General features: G+C 40.9%; 1 protein-coding gene across 2 annotated transcripts in view; it reads left to right on the top strand.

The window, feature by feature from the left end:
- BPIFC (BPI fold containing family C) overlaps positions 1-22452 on the top strand; it is a 47611-nt gene that overhangs the window by 1794 nt on the left and 23365 nt on the right. Inside the window, exons 2-9 of one of the 2 annotated variants that reach the window (XM_064491698.1) lie at positions 899-997; positions 7472-7566; positions 8346-8371; positions 13990-14113; positions 15572-15692; positions 19629-19757; positions 20995-21150; positions 21278-21341. In XM_064491698.1, the coding sequence (XP_064347768.1) occupies positions 13990-14113; positions 15572-15692; positions 19629-19757; positions 20995-21150; positions 21278-21341 (594 nt within the window). In that variant the 5' untranslated portion in view covers positions 899-997; positions 7472-7566; positions 8346-8371. The remainder of the gene's footprint in view (positions 1-898; positions 998-7471; positions 7567-8345; positions 8372-13989; positions 14114-15571; positions 15693-19628; positions 19758-20994; positions 21151-21277; positions 21342-22452) is intronic. The other variant, XM_010994180.3, reaches the window with a different exon arrangement.

Here is a 22452-nt window from a genome sequence, read left to right as displayed (position 1 = left end):
CTTCCTTGGGGAAGTGAGAATTATATTTGTATTTCTCCAAATGTTGGAAGACTGTCCAAAAGATAATAGGAGACTGTGAGTCTGAGAGGTGTATACCACAAGGGGCATGTGTCGGATCTGAAATGTAAATCTGTCACTGGTAGAATGTGGGGGATATATTAGATCAGGGTTTATCAACCTCAGCACTATTAACATTTTGGCCTCATAAGTCTTTGTTGTGGAGGCCCACCCTGGACCTTGTAGGATATTTAGCAGTAGCCCTGATTTCTATCCACAAAATGCCACTAGAACACCCTCCCTCAGTTGTGAGAACCAAAGATATCTCCAAACTTTGCCAAATATCCCCTAGGAGGAAAATTGCCTTGAGAACCACTGGATTAGTGACTAGCCCCGTTAGGAGGCTCTTTTGGTAACTGGGAGAAGAAAGAAATTAGTGAAATGACAGTGGGAATGAAAACATTGGGATGAGAAGGGAAGGTGTTTCAGAAGTAGAAATAATAGAACTTGGAAAATGGTTATATTTGGAGTCTGTATCAGTTAGGATACAGCGTCAGCTGCTCTAACAGAGATCTGAAATAATAGTGACCTTAAGCAAGATATAACTTTATTTCTCTCTGAAATAAATTCTTGGAGAAAGTAGTGCAAGGCTACTATGATGTCCATCTTTGGAGAACATTTACCACAGTTCACCTCAGAGTACTACATAAATCTAGATAAGTTACTAATCTATAAAAATGAAAATGGTAACAAAAATATACCAGACAAGTATGCTGTAAAGATTCAGTGAGATTATATCTTTTGGGTTTTGTTTTAAACCACTAAGTTTGTGGTAATTTGTTATGACAACCATAGAAAACTAATCCACCTGGAATCCTTGTCTCAACCCTTTGCCCAATAGAGTATAAGCACTGGGATGGAGGAAGTAATCCAACCACAGGAGTGTAGGAGGGTACTGGAAGAGGACCAGAGCATCTCCAAAACACAGCCAAGATTTAAGGTACGCTGGAGGACGATCCTCCAAAACAAAGAAGTTCTATGAGAATATTATATACCCCTTCTCTCAACTATCTCCCTCCTTGAGAATTTGTTTATTTCTCTTTTGAAGGATGTCACCTTAATGTTTGCAAGCAACAGGCACTGCAACTTTCAAAGCATTCAGAAATACCTAATGACAATGCTGAGCATCTTTTCGTATACTTATATGCCATCTCTATACCTTCTTCAGTGAGGTGTCTGTTCACATCTTCTGCCCACTCTTTAATTGGGCTGTTTGTTTTCTTATTGTTGAGTTTCCTTTAGTTTTCTAAATATAAATCAAATTTCTGTACATGACAAAAACACTTTATAATCCAGCTGGAAACCACTTTCTTCAGTCTTCCTAGTGACCCCTCACATATAGACTGCTCACACTGCGCTACTCCAAAAAGCCTCTCCTCCTCCCCTTTACATCCTCTCCACCAAGTCAGCTTGCTTCTGTGCTTTTGCACATGCTGATCCTTCTACCTGGAATACCTTTCCTACCCTTTTTTTAAGCAGAGTATGCTGCTTCTTCCTTTTGCTCCAGGAGCACCTGGAACATACTTTCCAATGTTATCCATCACACCATAGTGCAATTATTTGCACACCAGACTTTCTCCAATTCTAGGTTATGAGTTTCTCAAGGAGAAAATGCACGTCTTATCCATGTTCAACAACCCTCAACCCCCACCTCCAATGTTTAAGCAAGATTTAAAATGACATAAAGATACTCATGCTTATCTCAGATTTCTTGATATACCTGCTTGGAAAAGTAAGCTCTTCATTCTGTCTCTACCAGAGAAAGTCAGGTTGGCCTTAGTTTCAATATTTTCTTACAAATAGAATCCATTTTCCTGAATCTTGAGCTTTAATCTGCATACCAATAGTTCTCACACTTTGGAGTGTCTCAGAATTACCTAGAGAGCTTGTTAAAAACACAGATTGCTGGACCCTACCTCCAGAGTTTCTAATTTAGCAAGTCTGGACAAGAGCTTGAGAATTTGCATTTCTAATGATTTCCATGTGATGCTACCATAAACCACACTTTGGGAACGAACTGGTCTATACCATGTGATCTTGCTGTGGTTGTGGTTGTTTTTCACACTTGGAAAAGACTTTTGAGGTAGCTGTGCTTGGTGAGAAATTGAAATGGGCTTTTTAAAATGTTGTGAGTTGAAATTAGATCCATGCAAGTTAGAAAAAAAAATCTTCAGTAGTTGTTGAGATGATTAAGACCCTATCTGTGGACCAAATGAAGATGTCTGGAACCTATTAAAAGGAAAGAATAAAAATACTCTTGGAAAGCAAACAAGAAGGAGGCATACAAGAGACAGGGGCAAAGTGGGTAGGGGAACATTAAGGATTTTCAGGTTTGATCTGTAAACTTCAGTATTGTTTGAATCTTTTACCAGGAAAATGTATTTACATATTTATTGGATAATTAAGAAAAGTATCATTAGGATACTAGAATCTGATCCTTAAGAGGAGCGATATTTTCTACTGCAAGGGCTAGATGGAATAGTTTAATATACTTTATTTTCTTGATTCTCAACAAAGGCCTATCAAGAGACATTTGGCAGAGTCTGGAGACATTTTTGTCACAATTAGAGTAGAAGGGAGTGGTGCTGCTAACACCAGGGTGCCAGGGATGCTGCTACACATCCTACAATGCACAGGACAGCTCCCTGCATAGAAGAATTGTGTGACCAAACTGTCAGTAATGCCTAGCTAGAGAAATCCTTGTCTAGTTGAATTGGCCTCACACCAGTGATTCTCAGACGTTTCAGAGTTGTATCACACTGTCTTGTTTGCTTGAGTTCACAATATTCCTCGTGTTTCATAAAAGTTATATGAATGTACATTTAAATTTTTGCATGAATATAAATTCACTTTGAACTGCAAAAAATAAAAAAAGTAACTCCCTTTTAGATAACTGACAATAACTGGAGGTTACTGGGTAAATAGGTTTGTTTACTTTTCCATACCAGGAGGGAGTCACTGCCATAAATCATTCCAGAGTGTGACTGGTTGGGGAGGCCATGATCTGAGTCAGTCATCAGTGTCCACCCAGAAATGTCATCACACAGACGTAATGGGAGTATGGTCTGGGACCAAACTGGGGAGAAAGGGAGAGAGGCTGCCAGGCAATAGGGTGATTCTACCAGATGTCTCTCCAGCTCTTCCAGAGTGAACTGTAAGGTCATCTCTCTTAAGAGCCATGCTAATTCCAGGCAGCTTCCTCTGGTCAGGAATAAATTAGCAATTTCAAACAAACACATGTATCACAGATTCAATTAGCAGCTCAGAAAACCAAATGTGTTGCCTAACAACAGCATCCTTCTCTCTCCTCACCTTCCACATCCCCTAGACTGTGGGTTGCCCTTTAATGACCTTCCTAAAGGCAGCTTAGCAAAGTTGTTAAGTGACTCCCGGAAGCAGAACACCTGGATCCTGAATTCTGGCTCCATAAACTAGCTGTGATGCCTAAACTTAGGCAAAATTATTTAACCTCTCAGTTTCCTCATCTATAAAATGGAGATAATATTATTACCTCAAACAGTCTTGATGGGAATTCAATGAGTCAATATACAGATGATACCCAGAGCATAACAAAAGCTCAATAAATGTTAGCTCTTATTTTTCTCTTCCTCTCATATCCCTCTTCAAGTTTTCCTTTTAACAAGATTTCACCAACTACAAAATGTTGGAGGATGGTGAGGGACAAGAGCTCAAAGTATCTTTTGCCCTCAAACTGCTTTATCTGGCTCTTCCCTCCATATACACAGAATCCCTGTTCCCTCCCACTTTTGTCTCCCACAAAGAATAACATAATTCATTTCCAAGCTTAAAACAAGTCATAATCAGATAGCTTCTTTCTATACGGGCATAGCCCAGACATTCTAGAAACCAAGAACTAGGATGCTCAGTTCCTTAACACTGTATCTTGACATTTTTCTTTAACGAACAATTATTCTAGCTAGTTAACTATGATTTTTCTTTCTGAGTTTTAATTAAAGGTGTCCCTTGATCTGCAGAGACTAACACTGTCAGCCACTAGTAAGTGAAATAATTAATCTTGCATTCTAGATTGCCATCGTGGGTAGGCTGGATAGATAGGAGTTCCCAGCAAATCTTTAGTTAAATCTGAAAAACTAAAATAAATAGCAAAACTGGATATAGTGATGCTGGCTTTTGTTGTTGTTTTTAATGATGAATTTGGCAAATTTTCCCTGAAATGATTCCTTGAACAGAAAGGAAGACTTCAGTTGATTTCTAAGGCCCCAAATGAAATAAAACTATCTGTACTTTCTTCTTCTTTGTTCCCTAAACTCCAATTATTTGAGCCCCTTTTTCCAAAATTATCCCATATCCCACATGAGTTGTACTGTTATTTGCTTTTTTTTCCCCATAAATCAACCCAACCCTTCTTAAAATGTATATAAATTTGTTTAAAAGGGAAAGCTTTTATTAATTTCCAAATAGAGGGTAAATGTAAAAAATAAATACCATGAAAATTAAGCTCTGTATGTTTCTTTAAAATAAAAACTGTTCAAAATAACTTTTAAATTAATAATTGAAAATAATAATAGAGGAAATACAGGTAACCATGCTTCTAACTTATTGACACTGTAGGAGAAACTTAAATGTGCTGGCTCACTTAGTTTAATTCTCATAATGATTCTTCAAAGTAAATGTGATCCCTACTTTTATAGATGATGTTCTGAAACCCAAGTAAATGAAGTAAATTGCCCAAGGTCCCAGAGTTGGAGTGGACAGGCAGGTCCATGTGAGGCCAGCCCTTCAAGGGCTGCAGGGTTGGAGTCCCCCTGTTTCATTCTCTCTCCTCATCCTACATCCAGGCCATCCTTTCCAAGATCTCTCCCCAAATCCTGCGCCAAAAGCCCAAGGATACACAACGACTCAGGTTTTCACCAAATATGGTTAGACTTTCAGGCCTTGTGTCCCAAAATGAAAAATTAACATGTGCACCAGGAAAAATACTGTTATTTTACAACTTTCAGCTTCCTTCTAAGTCTAGCAGATTTTTATGCAGCTGGTTAATGGATGTGAAAAACAGGAGGCTGAGCAAGACCTAAGTCTTTCTGACAGAGAAAAGGAATGGGTGGGGAGAGAGTTGGGGAGCAGGGGAGGAGGGTAGAGGTAAGAAGCTGCTCTGGGGAGGAGAGACGAGAGGTAGAGAGACAGAGACAGAGAAGAGGGAGAGAAGAGAGGGAGTGATGCTGCCACCCGGGGAAGATTCAGAGGAAAGGACAGAAATATTTAGAGATACTTTATGAATTTTTCCCATGTGATGTGTCATGTCATTCATCTTCTTCCATGTCTGGTTCTGTTTTTTTTTTTTCCCTAATGTACTAAAAATAGTCACAATGCAATTTCAAGTGTTTATCTGTGTTGCACCTGAAATTATCCCACATCCCTCCTGTAGCACATGCACCAGGGAAAACAGCCTCAGGTGATCTCACCACCTCTGTGGCTTTAATACCACCTCTAGGATGATGACTTGGAAATTCATATTTCCAGCCAGCTCCTCGAAACTCCAACTACCCACCTGATATAGCCATTTAGATGTTTAATATCATTATTTCTGCCCTTGCTACATTCCAGACACACTGGCCCACCTTTGCTGTTCCCTCCACCCATTCCCTTCAGTGCTTTGCCTGCCTGGCTTCTAATGCTCAGATCTCAGCTCAAATACACCTCCTTAGAGAAGCCTTCCTGGACCATCCTAACAGAGGAAGCCCACTTCCCCCAGTTACATTGCCCTCCCAATTACAAGACCACCGCAGCAACTACACACCCTTATTTCCTTTGTAGCACGTTGTAGTCTACACGTTTAATTTTGTCTTGTTGTTTGCTTGTTTATTTTATATCTCTATCTGCTAGAAGATAAACTCCTTGTGGACATGAATTTTATCTTTTTTGCTGAAGAGAAACTTGTACATAATAGGTGCCCAATATCTGTGGATTTAATGAATGAATTAATCTATGATGACTGACAGTAAATAATTCTATGAGGAGAGTGTCTTCAGGCTCATATCACCATTGATATGACCACATACTAATCAATAAAAATTGTACAGCCCTTCACAGTTTTAAAAGCACATTCTCATAGGTTATTGCTGTGGTCTGAATGTTTGTGTCCCCTCAAAATTCATATGTTAAAATCTTAACCCCTAAAGGTAGTGATATTAGTAGGTGGGGCTTGGAGGTTAAAGCCTTGTAAAAGAGGCTCCAGAGAGATCTTGAGCTCTTTTCACCGTGTGAGGACACAGCCAGAGGATCTGGCTATGAACCAGGAAGAGGAGCCTAACTAAGACGTGACCATGCGGGCTCCTTAATCTTGGACCTCCCAGCTTCCAGAACAGTGAGCAATAAATTTCTATTGTTTATAAGCTATGTGGTCTTAGCTTATAAGCTTAGCTTAGCTTAGACTGGCCTGTTATTTTGTTGTAGCAGCCCAAACAGACTAAGACAGCTATCAACATCTTTTTTTCACCAGCACCTATCAAGGTAAGTACTATTTTTATCCCCACTCTTCCCCTAAGGAAACTCACGTTAAACAGGTACATAAACTTGGAGGTACGTTAGATGAGAAACCTGAAAATTTGTCAGAAGTGCGGACAATGCCAAGTGAACGTGCCTGTTGTTCTTCCTAGTTTTCCCGGGACTGTCCTGGGGTTAGTACCGAAAATCCTGCATCCTGGGAAAACCGGGACAGTTGGTCACCTTGTCTTACCCAGAAAATTGTAAATAAGACATTAGACATTTCATATAACCATGTCCCTGGCCATGTGAAATGCAACGACTAAAACATGAGGAATGTGAATGGGAAGGAGTTACATAATAGTTGATGAACCTATCTAACGTACTTCAAAGGCATGTTTGGAGAGGAAGTCATTAATAACCTGAAAAGGAGCAGACATTCAGAGATGCCATCTGTGGTCCTACCCTGAAAGATAAAGATGGTAACTAGGTCAGCCTAGATATCAAGCCTCATGCTTTCAGAATTAAACTGATCCACCAAAAGTCCAAAAGATATTCTGGGCAGTAGTGGAGCCATCCACTGCAGGCACCCTGACCAGGAGAAACTGACTTGTTATCCCAGAAAGGAAAATTCTTCCTCTTCCAATTCAATACAGTTTAACATCTTATTCAATACATTGAAATTCTTGACTTAAGCCATTCTGGTAAAGTAGCCATAACACTCACAGAGGTGTGTGTGTGTGAGCGTGCGCGTGCGTGCGCATGTGTGTGTATGTAGGGAGATAATTATTGCATAGGTGGCATTGTCTGCTCATTTAGGTAGAGACTGAAGTGTTCCTTCATGTCATTGGGTAATTGAAGTGAAGCAATTATGTATCACATTTTGAAAGAGGCATTTAAAAAAAATCCACCACCAGATGATTCAGACTTAATTATCTCGTCCTTGCAGCAGCTGAGTTCAAGGCTCAAGTGGAGAACACATCGACTTCAAAGGCAGAGGGAATCGAAGGTGCTCCCCAGCTTTGGACACTTCCTCTACTTGAGGTAAGAATCACGAACAAACTTCAGGTCTCTGTCTGTGCATAGTCTCCCAGTGGGAATTACCCTCTCACTGGAGGTATCCCAGATCTGGTAGAACAGCTTGAAAAGCCAGCTGTCACATTTGCTGAATTATTATTGTCTGCCTAGGTTTTTCTGTGTTCTGTGTTTTATGTCACTCATGCCCACCAGGAAGGCTGTGAACAGCTCTAAAACAGAAATGAGAGTTGGTTTGGACTACATGTTAATTTTGCATCATTCAGCAATGCTCAATAGTCTGGACTTATTTTTGCCTCCACTCCTGTGGGGAATTCAGTATGGTGGCAGAAAATTCTAACTTGTCTTTCAGCTGATGTGGTTAAGATTAAGGAACTGCTGTGATCTCCATGCTTTGGGAACAGCTCTTAAACCATATAAGTGACCTAGATCCTGCCAGAGCAAATGACCTCCCCACCTGCCTGGATTGTTTAACTGGTCTGTGTGAAGTATGGAGTTTGGGGAGGAAAGACTTGGTGTAAATTTTCAAGGCCTTTGTCATTAGAGATCTTGGTACAAAACCAGATGTGTGGGCTGAATCCCTTGAAATATTCTCCAGTTCTGCCCATATTCCATACTTGTTGATTTAGACTTCTTACCAATTTTATTATTTATCTTAACCATTAGGTTGGAATATTCTTATAGAACAGGCTTCTTTAAGCCAATTGAACTTAATTTTTCAAACTTTGCCTCTATTTTAAGGGTTACATTTCATTCACTCATCATGCCTTTAATCAATTTTTCCATAGTCTATCGAAGCTCTCCTTCATGAGTGGTAAGTGGATCTGTCTCAGGAATTTTCTAAGTAGTGCTTGAGTTGTTTTATTTCTAGTCATCAGAATGGCTCGGGTAACAGCCATCTAATTTAGAAGTGTTGTTTTGTCCAGACATTGGTATGGAAATGTAGTAACTTCTGTGGTTTTGAATATTGGAAAGAAACAATTCCTCAGAAGCAACAAAATAGGTAACTTGTTGGCAGGTTTTTAAATCATCTTGGATCTCTTCTTTCAACAGGCAACTCACTCTGCCCTTACTTGTCGGCCAAATTACTTAACCTTTTAGAATCATCTCCTTACTTGACAAGGTTTCATTCCTCCCCTGCCCATAAATTAGCATCCTAATGAAACAATTCAAGTGAAAGGTGCGTACAGTCCCTCTCTTTATAGCCCAGTAATTTAATTCACTTGTAAAACTTCTAGAGGAAAAATATGTTTTCTATGTGTAGTTTTGAGTTCCTGGCTCTCCAAGTATACCACTTCAGAAACTTCCTTTAACCAAGAAGTGAAAACAGGTTTCTGCTGTTGGAAGGGAATTTAAAATTCCATTTGTGCCGAACAAAAATACAAAGGGATTTGCACTTTGATGCTTGAAAATTTCCAGATGCTTAATGAATATTTCCACATTTAAGATGACATCAAGCAACTCCTATTTAAATGAATTGCCAGATGAAAATGAAAAATCTAAAGCTTATCAAGTCATTAAATGAAAAAAATTATAAACACTAGAATTAGGAGCCAGAAGAACAGGTTTGATTCCCAGGTGTGACTTACTATGTGAACTTGGACAGGTCATTCAGACTCTCTAAGCCTCAGTGTCCAGATGTCTAAAATGGGGAGAGGATAATAGTAACATTTACCTCAAAAGATGGTTGTGAGTTTTGTAAATGGTAGAGAAACACAAATTTATTATTTTAATTGTTATTCCATTCACAAGTAATATCTCTGCTTTGGCTTATTGTGCTTTTTAACTATAGAAATGGAGAGCTATTTATGTGATGATTTGGTTGTCTCATTTTTTTTTTTCAATCTTTTTTAAACCTTCCTTAGTTAACCAGAATCTTGTAAGCCAGTCAGTTGGTCAATTAGCAAATATTTATTGTGCCCAACAAAAATACAAAGGGATTTGCACTTTGATGCTTTGACTATGTGCCAGGCAGAGATATAATTTCTACATTACTTTGCATACAGTCTAGTGGATATAGACTTTTTGTTCTGACATTTTTTTCCATTGCTTTCTACTACTATGTATATGTCTTCCTTTTTTAAAAGATCCCTCTCTTGTAATAGCCTATAATGGGAAATAATCTGTATATATATATAGATGTATATATATAGATATAGATAGATAGATAGATAGATAGATAGATAGATAGATAGATAGATAGATAGATCGATCTGAATCACTTTGTTATACACCTGAAACTAACACAATATTATAAACAACTATGCTTCAGTTTTTTTAAAAACCCCTCTTATGCCTGCTTGGGCATGACATATCCATTTACAATTCTTTGCCTACAGTGATACTAGCATTACTACACATCAGTATGGCCTCCACCATTTGTTAAAATGTGGAAGCACAGTTGATAAATAGCCACTAATCTAAGCCCCAGGAGTGTTCCTCTCATTCCCATAGTCCCATCCACCTCTGCCTATCCCCCTCTTCGGGATCCCTGGACCACCCACCCAAGACAACTAAAGGAGCAAGGAAGGCCTAGCACAAATGGCAACTGGGTGTAACTGCTGTATCCATCCTGAGTATAAATGTTGTTAATATCAACCTGCCTCCCAGAATGTAGAGGACTTCACACTTGCTTATCCCACTCCTCACATTTCCTCCTTAGTTTACTCATTGCTTGATTAGAGACCCTCCTCTCCTACTGGAATTCCTTCCCCTTGTCTCTCAGTCTCATTCCTCTGTGCTCCCCTTAGTGTTGTATTCACCCTAATCATCCTCAGGCCCCCGCCCTTAGCCCGGCACCCAGCACTGCTGCCCAGGTTCTTCCTGTAGATTCTCCTATGTTACCCAAACCAACTCCACAGGGCTGGGACATCACACTGAAGGCATAAGGCCATAGTAAGTGTTAAAATATTGAAATACCTCAGTATCTAACAGTAAATAGTTACTTCTCTGAGTCCCCCACCCCACTCTCCAGTACCCCAACCATACTGGCCACTCCTCAAAGACTACCCCTGTCCTGCCCATGATCCAATACCTAACCTCCCTGACCCTGCTCCAGGACTGTGGCCAACATCTGTTCTGATGAGTGAACATGCTCTCCTAGTGTATAAATGCTTCGTTAACCATCTCTGCAGAGAACCATAAACAATGTAGAATCAGAGAAAGGGCAATTCCTTCATTTATGAGTCATTGATTCATCCTACCAACACTTACTAATCACTCACTGTGTCCAAGACACCAAGCCAGGCTCTAGCACCTCCAAACCTGATGAGGCCTTTCCCCTCATGGCGCTTACATTCTATAGAGGAGACAGACAATAAGTAAGAAAATAAACATACACATGAATAATATATATTTCTACCAGGGGTTCAGAGGAAATGAGATTAGCTTCGGGGAGTCAGAAATGGCTTCAGAAAGAAGGCTATGTTTACAATGGACCTTGATACACAGGGTTTCTGCAGGCCTAAGGAAAGGGGAATGGCATAAGCATAGGCTTTAGGCAGGAAACAAGGTATGAGTTTAGGAACTTGTCTGCACAGGAAGTACACAGAGGGGGCTCCTGGGAAATCAAGTGAGAAATGTAATGGTTGAATGCTTGACTGAGCCAGCCTCTTCTCACACCTAAAGTTGGGCTTATACACTACAGAACAGGCACCTAATTCTCAGCTGTATGGTCCTCTAGCAAAACACCGTCATGAGCATTCACTGATCTGAGCAAAGTTCCACTGTATGAGTTGGGCAGCTTGAGCACTAAACAAAATACCAGCACAAGGGGTGAGGGAGCAGACCTTTCTTTCCCCACAAGCTGAATATGCTGGTGTGGGGTTTTCCTAAAACACTTTATACTGGCACCACTTTGTGCTGGAAGGCTGGTGTATCTCCAAAGGGCACCTTTTCCCATTTCACAGAAAAGCCGAAGATAAGCTAGCAACAACCCTGCTTGAACATTCCCTTTCCTGGTCAGACTGCTCTGTTCCTTTCAAATAAATTCTCTGGAACACCCCTTTGTCTACATCATCCCATTCCTACCTGTATGGTGTTACCCAAGAGCCGACACAACACCCTTTTATCCAACCTCTTGCTTATATTGGCCACGCACAGACTCTCTCTCCACACTCCCCCGCACCCCACACACACACCTCTTACAAAGACCTTTGCATTTATCTGGACTGCTTCCGAATCCCAGTCCCTCTTTGAATCCTTCCCAGAGCCACCTGGCCTAATTCCTCCCTCTGTCTAAATACATGACCCCTAGAACTTTCTTTTCCTTGGCCACTCCCACAAATGCTTCCCTGATTTATTTCATGTTTGTGTGTTAACTCAGTGGGTATCTGTGTGAATGCAGTAATGATAGCTCACCCAGCTTATAAACTTCCAGAACTAGAAACAAAGCTTGTAAATGGATTACTCACTCAACTATCCTTAAAAGAAATCTATGTCACTGTTGCTGTTGGTATCTATGCCTCATTCATCAGGAAAACGGTGTGGCATTAATTTATTGAGACCATTGATTCTATGTCAAGTGCTGACAATATAACAGTGAATAAGATGTGGTTCCTCTCCTGGGAGAAGATATTTATTTAGGATTTTTTTGTGTGAGTATCTACTACATGCCAGGCATTGTACTAGACTCTGGAGTTACAGAAAAGACACAATCTTTGTGATGAAGGGACAGGCAAGTAAAGACATCACAATGCAGGATGGTACATATTAAGATCAAGGACTGCCCTGAGTACTGTGGGAACTCAAAAGGTATACCTGGTCCACTTTATGGTCTCAAGGAAGAGACATCCATTCATTCAATCAATCATCCAATATTCGCCCATTGCCTACTATGTGCCACTTGCAGTTCAAGGTGCTGCAGTAATGAAGTTCTTCCCCGAGAAGCCTAAAAGTTCCAGTAGGAGGGACAGAAAATAAATAAATAAATAACTGTAGACAATGCTAGATGATGACAAGTGCTATGGAGAAAAATAAAGCAAGGGAGGCATGAGAAATATCAGGGTCATGGGGGAGGGTGTTTTGTATAGAGTGGTCAGGAGAGGCTTCACCGAGGTAACACTTGAGATACCTGAAGAAAGTGAAAGGCCCAGCCATGTGATTATCTGGAGGGTGACTGTTGTTCCCAGGCAGAGGGAACAACAAGTGCAAAGACCCCAGGATACAGGCTTTTTAGAGTGATCAAGAAAGATCAAGTCAGCTAGTGGGGCTGGGGCCAGGTGAGCCAGGCATGTGTGTTAAGGAAAGAGGTCAATAAGGAGGTAGAGGTGTGGAGCAGAGCAGGGCCTTGCAGCTGGTGGAAGGGCTTTGGGTTTTATGACAAGTAAGATGGGGAACCACTGGAGGGCTTTAATGGGGTAGGGGATGGGGGTGACAAGATGACTTTCATTTTAAAAGGCCACTCTGGGTGTAGTGTGGAGAATAGCTAGGAGGGGGCAAGGGAAACAGAGGAGGCCAGTAAGGAGACATTTGTAAAAATCCATGTGAAATGATGCTGGCTTGGTGTAGAAGTTGGAGGTATAGTGGCGGAAGTGATGAGCCTGCCTGCAAGCTCATCATGTGTCAAATGAGCACGGATTCATACATATTGTACAAAGTGCAGCGGAAGCATAGAGAGAAGGTGATGAGCCCAGTTCAAAATAGCATGGTGATGGAAGCTTTCCCAGAGGGAACCTTGGAGCTGGCCCTGGAGGTTGCATTCACCATACAGGTGTAGGTATGTGACCCAGAGGCAAAGAGACCAAGGGACAGATGTATGTGCATGCGTGTTTACATTGGGAGGGCTAAAGAAAAAGCCCTCGATTATGAGAGAACTGACAAGTTGAAAAATAGCAAATAGCTCAGTGTGACCAGCTCAGAGCACTACCACTTGGCCAGGAAAGAAGGGATAGGAGCTTGAAAGAAGTTTGGAGCCAGTTGTGAGCCTTGATTGCCATGCTAAGAGCTTAAACCCATCCTGTGGGCAAAGGAGAGTCAAGGGTCTTTAAGTAAATAAGTGGTTGCCTCACATCCACTGAGGCCACTTTTCTAAACTACTGATTCATTTATTCTAAAACTGTCAAGAATCCCCCATTCCACCCCATTATCCTTCCCAAGGTGCATACAAATTGTTACATTTAATGTAAGTCTCTTGCATTGTATTGCATCACATTATATCTTGTGTTATAATCATCTGTGTGTGTATGTCTGATTGACCCAATAGTCTGTGGGAAGCAAAGGCCAGGAGCCACATGTAGGTCATCTCTACATCCTCAGCACCTTGAATATGTCCTGGTATGTTCAATAAATGATTACTTGATGGATGGATGGATGGATGGATGGATGGAGTTCTGAAAGCGAGCAATGAAAGTGAGAAAGCCTAGAAATGCTAGATCGAATTGATTAATGAAAGTCAAGAATAATAAAGGAACCATAAATGTTGGCTAATTGCAGATGCATACAAAGATGGTCCAAGTCCTCTGGGGTTGTCTCCTCCTGTGCAATCTCTACATCTCATCCACAGAGACCATTTACCCTGGAATCAAGGCAAGGGCTACTAAGCGAGCTCTGGACTATGGTGAGTTGGATGCTTTCAGAGGCCAGGCTGCAAACTCCCTTGGTGGAGTCTGTGACCCAAATCCAGAAGCTTATGTTGGATTGTCTCATGACTGAGACAAGCTCTAGTGGCGTAATCCAGAGCTGCTAGGATGGCTGGGGAAAAAAGTGTTGTCTAAAAAATAATCCCATTGAACAATAGACGTATCCAACACAGCCACAGATTCATAATCCCTCTCCCTCTCTCTGTCTCCTGCACATGCATATACAGTGAACATCCCAGAGCGTATAAAGCACTTGGAAGAGAATCTGACAAGAGCAAATACCCAACCAGTATTGGAAACTATTATTTTCACATGTGTGAACAGACCCCTCCGCAGTTACTAATGTCCCCATGTTACATATGAGGAAAGTGAGGGACTGAGAGATTTTGTAACTTGCAGAGTCACACAAGCTAGTAAGTGACAATGTTGATTCAAACCTAAGCAGTCTGATAGTGCCTCTGGTTCCATCTTCCCATCTTTACAGTCTATCTTTACATCTCAACATTACAGTATTATTCACAGTATTGCAGAGGATAAAATCTGCTCTTGTTCGTCTCCAACAAGGGTAGAATAAGTGGAAATGAGCTTAAGCTGCAAAACAGGGGGTAAAGGCAAAGCTTCCTCCTTGAGAAGGTAGGAATGAAAAGATCATTCTTCTTTATTGTGTAACTTAATGTTTCTCAAGCTCTTTAATGTGGAAGAGAGCTCTATTTCCCACGAGCTCAGAGAACTATGTTCTGTGGTGCATATAAAGGTGGGTTTAGCCCAGGATTAAACACAAGCAGTAGTTGCTAACATTTTTGGAGTACTGGACCCTTTGAAAATGTGATGAAAATGTGGATCCTCTCCCCTGAAAAGTTAGATAGATACACACACACAACCCACTCACAATCTTTGACTAGAATTTAATGGGGTTCAAGAGTTCCCAACAGTTCATGGACCTCAGGTCTAAAACTCCCAAACTTAAGGAATCTGAGGGAGGAAAAGGACAACGTGGAATAACTTTCTGAAACTGGCTGTCAGGCATGGACTATGGAGCCCAATTGTCCAGATTTGAATACTGGCTACCCCAATTCTTTGCTGTGTGACATAGGTGAAAATTACCTTTTGAGGCTTAGTTTCTTCATCTGCAAAGATGAATAATGATTACACTTTGTACTTTTCCTATCACACTGTTGTGTTAATATTCTTTAGCCCAGCCACATAATGAAATCTTTCATGCTGTTTGTCCTGGGGTCTTGGGCAATTTCATTAGTCTCTCTGAGGACCAGTGTTTGCTTCTATAAAGCAGGGACAGTAATACCCCCTTGTAAGAATCCTGTTTTCTAAGTATCTAAGAGCATGGCTTACTTAGTAAGCTTCACTTATATGTTTAATGATATTACACCATCATCATCTTTGTTATCAGAAAACACTTACTTTTGGTTGCTTCACAGGTGTTCAAGCTGGTATGGAAATAATTGAGCAAATGGTCAAGGAAAGAAATATCTCAGATTTAAAAGGTTCTGAATCTCTTGAATTTCTGAAGATTGATTATGTGAACTACAATTTTACAAAGTAAGTAAAAGAGAAGAACATTTTTAGCAATGAAATTAAATCTCAGGGTTGTGGATATACCACCACGTGTTCTGGTATAACATCAGGACATGCAGAGTAGAAGTTAACCAACCTTTGGTGAGAGGCTTATCAGATAAATCAACCAAAAAAGAGAGTTCATAGAATTGACAAAGCGTGTGGCGTTTGGGTCAGAACACATGGGTCCAAGTCATAACTCTGCTGCACACTAGTTGTGTGCACCCGGTAAATCTGCTCAGAGTCTCAGTATCCTCTCCTCATTCCTAAAATGAGAATTCTGATTCAACACAGATATCAGCTGTGGCCATGTTGCCCTCAGAATTCTAAATGAAATTCATGTTCATCCTATTGCTACTCCCACCCCCATAAACCTAGACATAGAATTCAATCTCAGTCTCACAAACAAATCTACTCTCATCAAGTTTTGTCTTATTTTAGTAAAGTTTGGTCAAGACTTCAGAGACCACAGGTATGGATGACAAGGCACATGGCCTTCTGCCCTCTTGCTGTCTAGACCCTCCCTCTTTCTCTGGCACAACATAAGTTCTTCCCCTGGTCTCATCCATAGGGGTTCCACCTACAGCTGGGTACCAGAGAATCTTCCTTTATACTCTAAATGTTTTTCCATGTAATTTTCCAACCAACAAACTTCTCTTCCTAAGAATTTTGGGGCAGCTATAATCTTTTATACCATGTTACAATAAAATCAAATGTCAAAATCAGTAAACAGTAAAAATCAGATGATGTAAGAAATGTGAAGATACTTTATAAAACTGAAGCTGCCAAACACGGATTAGTTGATAGCCTTGATAACAGCGTAAGGCCATCATTGTAAGAACAATGGAATTACCACATTGATTCAGATCCTTGTTTCACACAACCTAGAGTTTTGATTAGATTGTTGCCAACCTCTCAGATTGGGTGGACACCAACTGGGTCCTTCCTTTGCCCAGTGTCGCTTGCACCAATTGAACAAGACCAGGTTCTGCAGAGCAGAAACTTTATTCCTTGATCAAGGAATGGAGAAGGGAGAGCTCACTCTCTAAAGACCCCTTCTCCCCATGGGAGGAAAGTGGAGGAAGGACTCTTAAGGGGAAGAGGCAGGTCTATCATCAGAAACTAGGGAAAGGGCAGAGATTTCAAGGAACAGCCGTACATGTGCAGTCCCTCAGGCTCCCTTGCACCCAGCACTAAATGTGTCTAGCAAGGTACACGTCCCCTCGTTGGACAGTGATCTTAGCACGGTAATGATGCAGAAGCAATTTTTGGACACTTCTGTTTCCTTGGCACAGGTGCTGCTCTTGCAGTTAGGCTAGGACCAGTTCAGGGCGGTTGACCGTTGAGTTTCCTTTGAGGTGTAACTGATAAACATCTTTGACAAACATCATGTGTTTTGGAACAAGAATAGAAACAGGCTAAAGCAGAGATCTTTTAGCTCCCTAGGACATGTACAGGTGACTGTATGAGTTAGGAAAAAGTTTCAGTTGAATATAACAGAAAATTACAGTGACTTAAATGAAATATGGGTTCATTTTTGTCTCACAAATAATAAGCTCTTAGGAAACAGTGGAAGAATCCTATGGAAACCCCACACTTTCCTCAGAATACAGCCTTCTTGTATTTTTCTGCTCCACCATTCCTAAATCTGGCCTCTGGCTTTAAAGTTGCCTCATGGTTTAATATGGCAGATACTCTAATCTGTAATACAGTCGACCCTTCAACAAGGATTTATTGAATACCTACTGTGTACTAAGGCTTTGGTCTAGGCATAAGGCATACTGTAGTGAAGGACACAGATATACCCTTAATGTCCAGTGAGAGTGACGAACATTAAATATATATTTACAAAACTAATGATCTAATTACACTGATAATAGTGCCACAGCAGAAAAATCCAGGGTGATTCCTGTAATATCAAGTGATGGTAAAGATGAGGAGAAACAGATATTCTCATGCATTGCTATGGGAAGCAGATAAACCGGTATAATTTCAGACTTGTGCTGTCCAAACAGGAGCCACTAGCCTCATTTGACTATTGAGCAACTTGAGATATGACTAGTGCAACTAAGAACTGAAGTTTTAATTTTTTAAATTTCAATTTCAGTTTTAAAAGCTCATGCTTGACTCAGTTACTGAAAAACTTAAGTCTGGAACAATTCAAATATGTAAGTTTACTCTTTCAATTGAAAATGTTATTCAATCTAAATACAGGTCAAGTATATCTGATGAAAATCCAATATCCAAATTGAGGTGCATCATGAGTATAAAACATGTATCATATTTTGAAGGCTTATTTTGGAAAAAGGAAAATAAAACATCTCATTAACAATTTTTATACTGATTACATGTTGAAATGATGTTTCCTTTTTTAATGTTACTAGATAATTTTAAATTACATATGTGGCTTACATTATATTTCTATTAGACAGTGCTCTGTTAGAAGGTGATTTACAAGGATTTTTTAAAGACATGCTTTTTGACCCAACAATTCTGCTTCTCAGCATCTTCCCTAGAGAAACATATACACAAACAGCATGTACGAATATGTTCACTGTGGCACTGTTTATAAAACAGAAATACTGGAAACAACCTAGATGTCCACCCACAAAGCGATGATTTTTTTTAATGATGCATCTACAGCTTAGATTACTCTGCAGCAGTTACAGAGAATGGGTTAGACCTACATGTATCAAAATGAAAATATTTCCAAGATACGTTAATCTCTACAATCCTCTCCCCAGAGCGATACTCAGGATATTTGACAGAGAAGAGGTAGGAAAGGATGCAGAAATGAGGGAATAGCAAATAATCATTTCTTATGTGCTGTAACATTTTAAAATTTTTCTTAATCTTAGTTCATAGCAATGCTTTCTCCTGTGCAGCAGTTACACACAGATGATCTCATTTTGTCTCCCCAGCCTACCCATGAGTAACACCTCTTTTGAGTGACTGACTGAAAGAGGCTAAGGGCCTTACCCCAGGTTGTACAGCTAGCACAAAACTTGGCTCCGAGTCAAGTGCCCTTTGCTCAATTCATGAAATGCCATAGCCTAGTGTTTAAGAAGCCTAAAGACAGATTGAGGAGGGTTCTAGGTCTGGTTCTACCTCTGATATATGACTTCAGCCAAGTTTTGTTTCTTCTCATTTCTGAATTGCAGATTGCAAAAACAGCAACAGTCTCATAGGATTATTGTGAGGGTTAAAATGAGCTAATGCACGTATTATCATAGTACCTAGCTGGTAGTAATCGCTCAATCAATGGTCATATAGCTTGTCATAATGCATGTTGCCATCGACCTATGTACATTGTATGCCACTGACTACCTCCTAGATACATGATTGACAGCTCAAAGAATCCCAGGGAGAGTTAATGTTCTAAAATAAATCTCTCAACTAGGGGAGATACTGTCCACATGGAGGGCATTTGGGAGGAAGGCATGCTGTTGATTGTCCTGATGATGGGGACAGGGTGGCATTTAATTGGTACATATGCCAAATATCCTGCAATGTGTATAACAGTCCTCTACAAAAAAACAGTTGTCCCATCCAAAATACTAATGTTTCTCCCATTGAGAAATAAGTGTAACAGCCAAAAGGAAAAATAATGATAGCAAAGTTGTACCTCTTTTTGTCTTCAAAGAAACTGAAGAAGCAGATTGATTATTTGCAAATTTGTTTCTAAACTTTCTCATTTCTCCCCTCAACTAGATGCAAGGGACTTCCTGCCAGAGGTATGAGAGAGGCATGAGGGGAATTAGAGGGTGGTGCCCAGAGGCTGCACTGTAGCGCTGAGGGTCCTTCCTCTACAGGAATTCACAATTGCCCACCTCGAGAGTTCTCCAACTGCATTTCTGATTTTGCCTTACTTAGAGATGTGCTAGAAGAGTTTCACTAATTCTTCTGTTTCTTGTTTTACAGTATAAAAATCACTGCCTTTTCATTTCCAAATACTTCACTAGCCTTTGTGCCTGGGGTGGGAATCAGGGCACTGACCAACCACGGCATTGCCAACATCAGCACAGACTGGGATATCAAGTCTCCACTTTTGTGAGTATTCCACTGAAAAGTCTGCTGCTGTTCTGGGGGGAAAGGGAGCAAAAATCTAAAGTATATAAATTTGCCAGTGTTTTTGGCTTCTTTCCCTCTGCCATTAACCATCTTTCTTAAGAGCATTTTTCCAGGACAGATTTAAGTCAGAATATCTCTGCTGAGGGCAGGGGGTAAGGGGCTGAAAAGCATCCTTCCCTTAAAGGCAGAGCCAGTGATCAATATGTCATCTAAGATTTCCTAAGAGCTAGAAGCTCCTGGCTGTTAGGGGCATGGACATGTGCTTGACATTTTAGAGCCCCAGTGAGTCACTGTCTGATCTTGAGCTAGTCTTTGAACACACTTCCCCATCTGTAGGGCCAACTGATGGGAAATGGAGCCTTCCGGCTTCACAGGGAGGTTGGAGGATGGTAGTTAGCTTGAACCCATTTCTCTCCCTACCAAAAGGGCTTTGCATCCTCATACAGGAAGGAAAAAATCAAATTCAAGGTATGCTTACAAACCACCTATTAAGTGCAAGTCACTGTCCTGGGTGTAATGTTAGGTCTGCTTTGGTTGATGCCCCATAATAACACATTCATTCATCCACTTGCTCATTCAGCATCCATTTATTGAGTGCCTACTGTATCCATTTATAAATGATACCGAGTACCACTCATCCCCATCTCAAAAACTCCAGTCTTGTAGACTGTAGAGAAATGACATGTTCCCCCGTAAGAAACGTAGATTCATGTATTATTCATTTCTTCGCTGACTCATCAACCATAGATTGAGTGCCTATTCTGTGTCAGGCCACAAGTTAAACCCCGGGATGTGGAGATGAATAGCACTACTCCTGTAAGGAGTTCACAGACTATATCTAAATGTCACCTCCCCGTCCATCCCCCTCCTAAATAAGGTGTGGTCAACTTTCCCCACCATGTCCTCTCTCCAAACAAGCATTATATATGAATGGTGTTCAATACATGTTCAACCACTATGAGGACCAGAGACTCAGGATGAAATTACTGCAAGGTCCCTAGAGCTGCCACCATTCACATATTCGTTACCTCATTTGCTCAGTGAATATCCACCCATTCAGCACCAATTTTGCTCCTACCTATTGTGGATGCCAAGAATCCAGAGGTGACAAAGTTCCTGAGCTCCAGGAGCTTAGAGCCTGTGGGTAATCAGAGAAACACGATCCATCTCCACCCCTGCCCAGGCCTGGGTAACCTTGCACTTTTTCTCTCAACAGCCAAGACATAGGAGGAGCTGACCTGTTTCTCTCTGAGGTCTACTTCACCGGTATCCTTATCCTGTCCCGGAATAACTTTGGTCACCCAGTCCTGAAGCTCCAAGACTGCTATGCCCAAGTGAGCCACGCCGACGTCTCATTTTCCGGAGAGTTCAGGTGAGGGAGAGTGTCATGGGGCACAGGGGTCAGTCCGGGGCTGGAGTCTCAGGCAGCACCTTGGGGTGGTTATTAACTGACAGATATCATCCTGTGTAAGCCCTTTTTAAATCTTTTTTTTCCATAGTGTCCTATATAACTCCTTTGCTGAGCCCATGGAGAAACCCATTTTAAAGAACTTAAATGAAATGGTAAGTCTTTAGAGGATACACATCCACAGTAACATGCCAGCAGCAGTTCTGCCATGCTTTCATTAATTCTTAGTCAGTAAACCTTTCCTGAGCACGTACTGTGAGCACCATCCAAGGCACTTTCACACACATTATCCTTTGCAACTTAATAATAGTTTATCAAGTGCCTACTGTGTGCCAAACATTATGGTAGGTGTTGGGGATGCAGAGGTAAATAAAATAGCGCTCCCTCAAGTCCTCACCATAAGGTGGGCAAACAGCCAAAAAGAGTTTTTTTATTGTGTACCTGCTGTGTGCCCAGCACTAGGCTAGAGTCTGTTGAGGATATGAAAAAGGAATAAACTTATTATCTTTTTAAGAAAACCCAACTCAGGCTTATGAAACAATAACTGAATTTCATACATACTTCCATGGTAATTAGATTGAACTGAAGGGATTCAGAGAAATGGAAAAATTAAATAAATAGAGCCTGGAAGTATCCTGGGAGGTATTTTTGGAGGGTGCAGGACTTGAACTAGGCCTTGAAGTATAGGTAGGATTTTGACAGGTAAGGAATGAGAAAGAAGAAAGGATATTTCCAGCCAATTGAAACACTGTAAGTTAAGATGGCCTCCAAGTATCTCAATTCCAGAAGTCAGTGTTCAAGGAAGGGAAAGGGAATTGGCTGTATGCCCTCTTTCCAATCCTGACATTATCTTCCCTGAACACTTTACTAATATTTCTGGAGAGACAAGGAGAGGGGTGAGGAGGATGGGAAAAGGAAGGAGATTTATTTCTGGAGAAGGGGGGCAAGGATGATGTCCAGCTGTCTCCATCTCCCTTGTGCTCAATTCAGTGCTTGGGAGGTGGTAGATGTTCAGTGAATGTCAGTGAGGAAATCAACGTACAATAACATCAAGCACCTTGTCCAACAAGGTTGCCCAGTTGGTCAGGGGTCTCTGAAGCGTTGCAGTGTTTCTCCATCCTTACTTGAAAGGCACTGAGTGCCAGTGAACGTGCATATTAAAGAGTGACTGGGAAATAGTGCTGTCACCTTCAAGGGCCCCACACTTGATCATTCCTTTGTTTGAAATAAGGCATGGTTCTTTGGCCATGACAAGAAGCCAATAGT

The sequence above is a fragment of the Camelus dromedarius genome, chromosome 11, assembly GCF_036321535.1.
Source record: "Camelus dromedarius isolate mCamDro1 chromosome 11, mCamDro1.pat, whole genome shotgun sequence".
Classification (NCBI taxonomy): domain Eukaryota; kingdom Metazoa; phylum Chordata; class Mammalia; order Artiodactyla; family Camelidae; genus Camelus; species Camelus dromedarius.
This window is presented reverse-complemented; position numbering and strand designations above follow the sequence as displayed.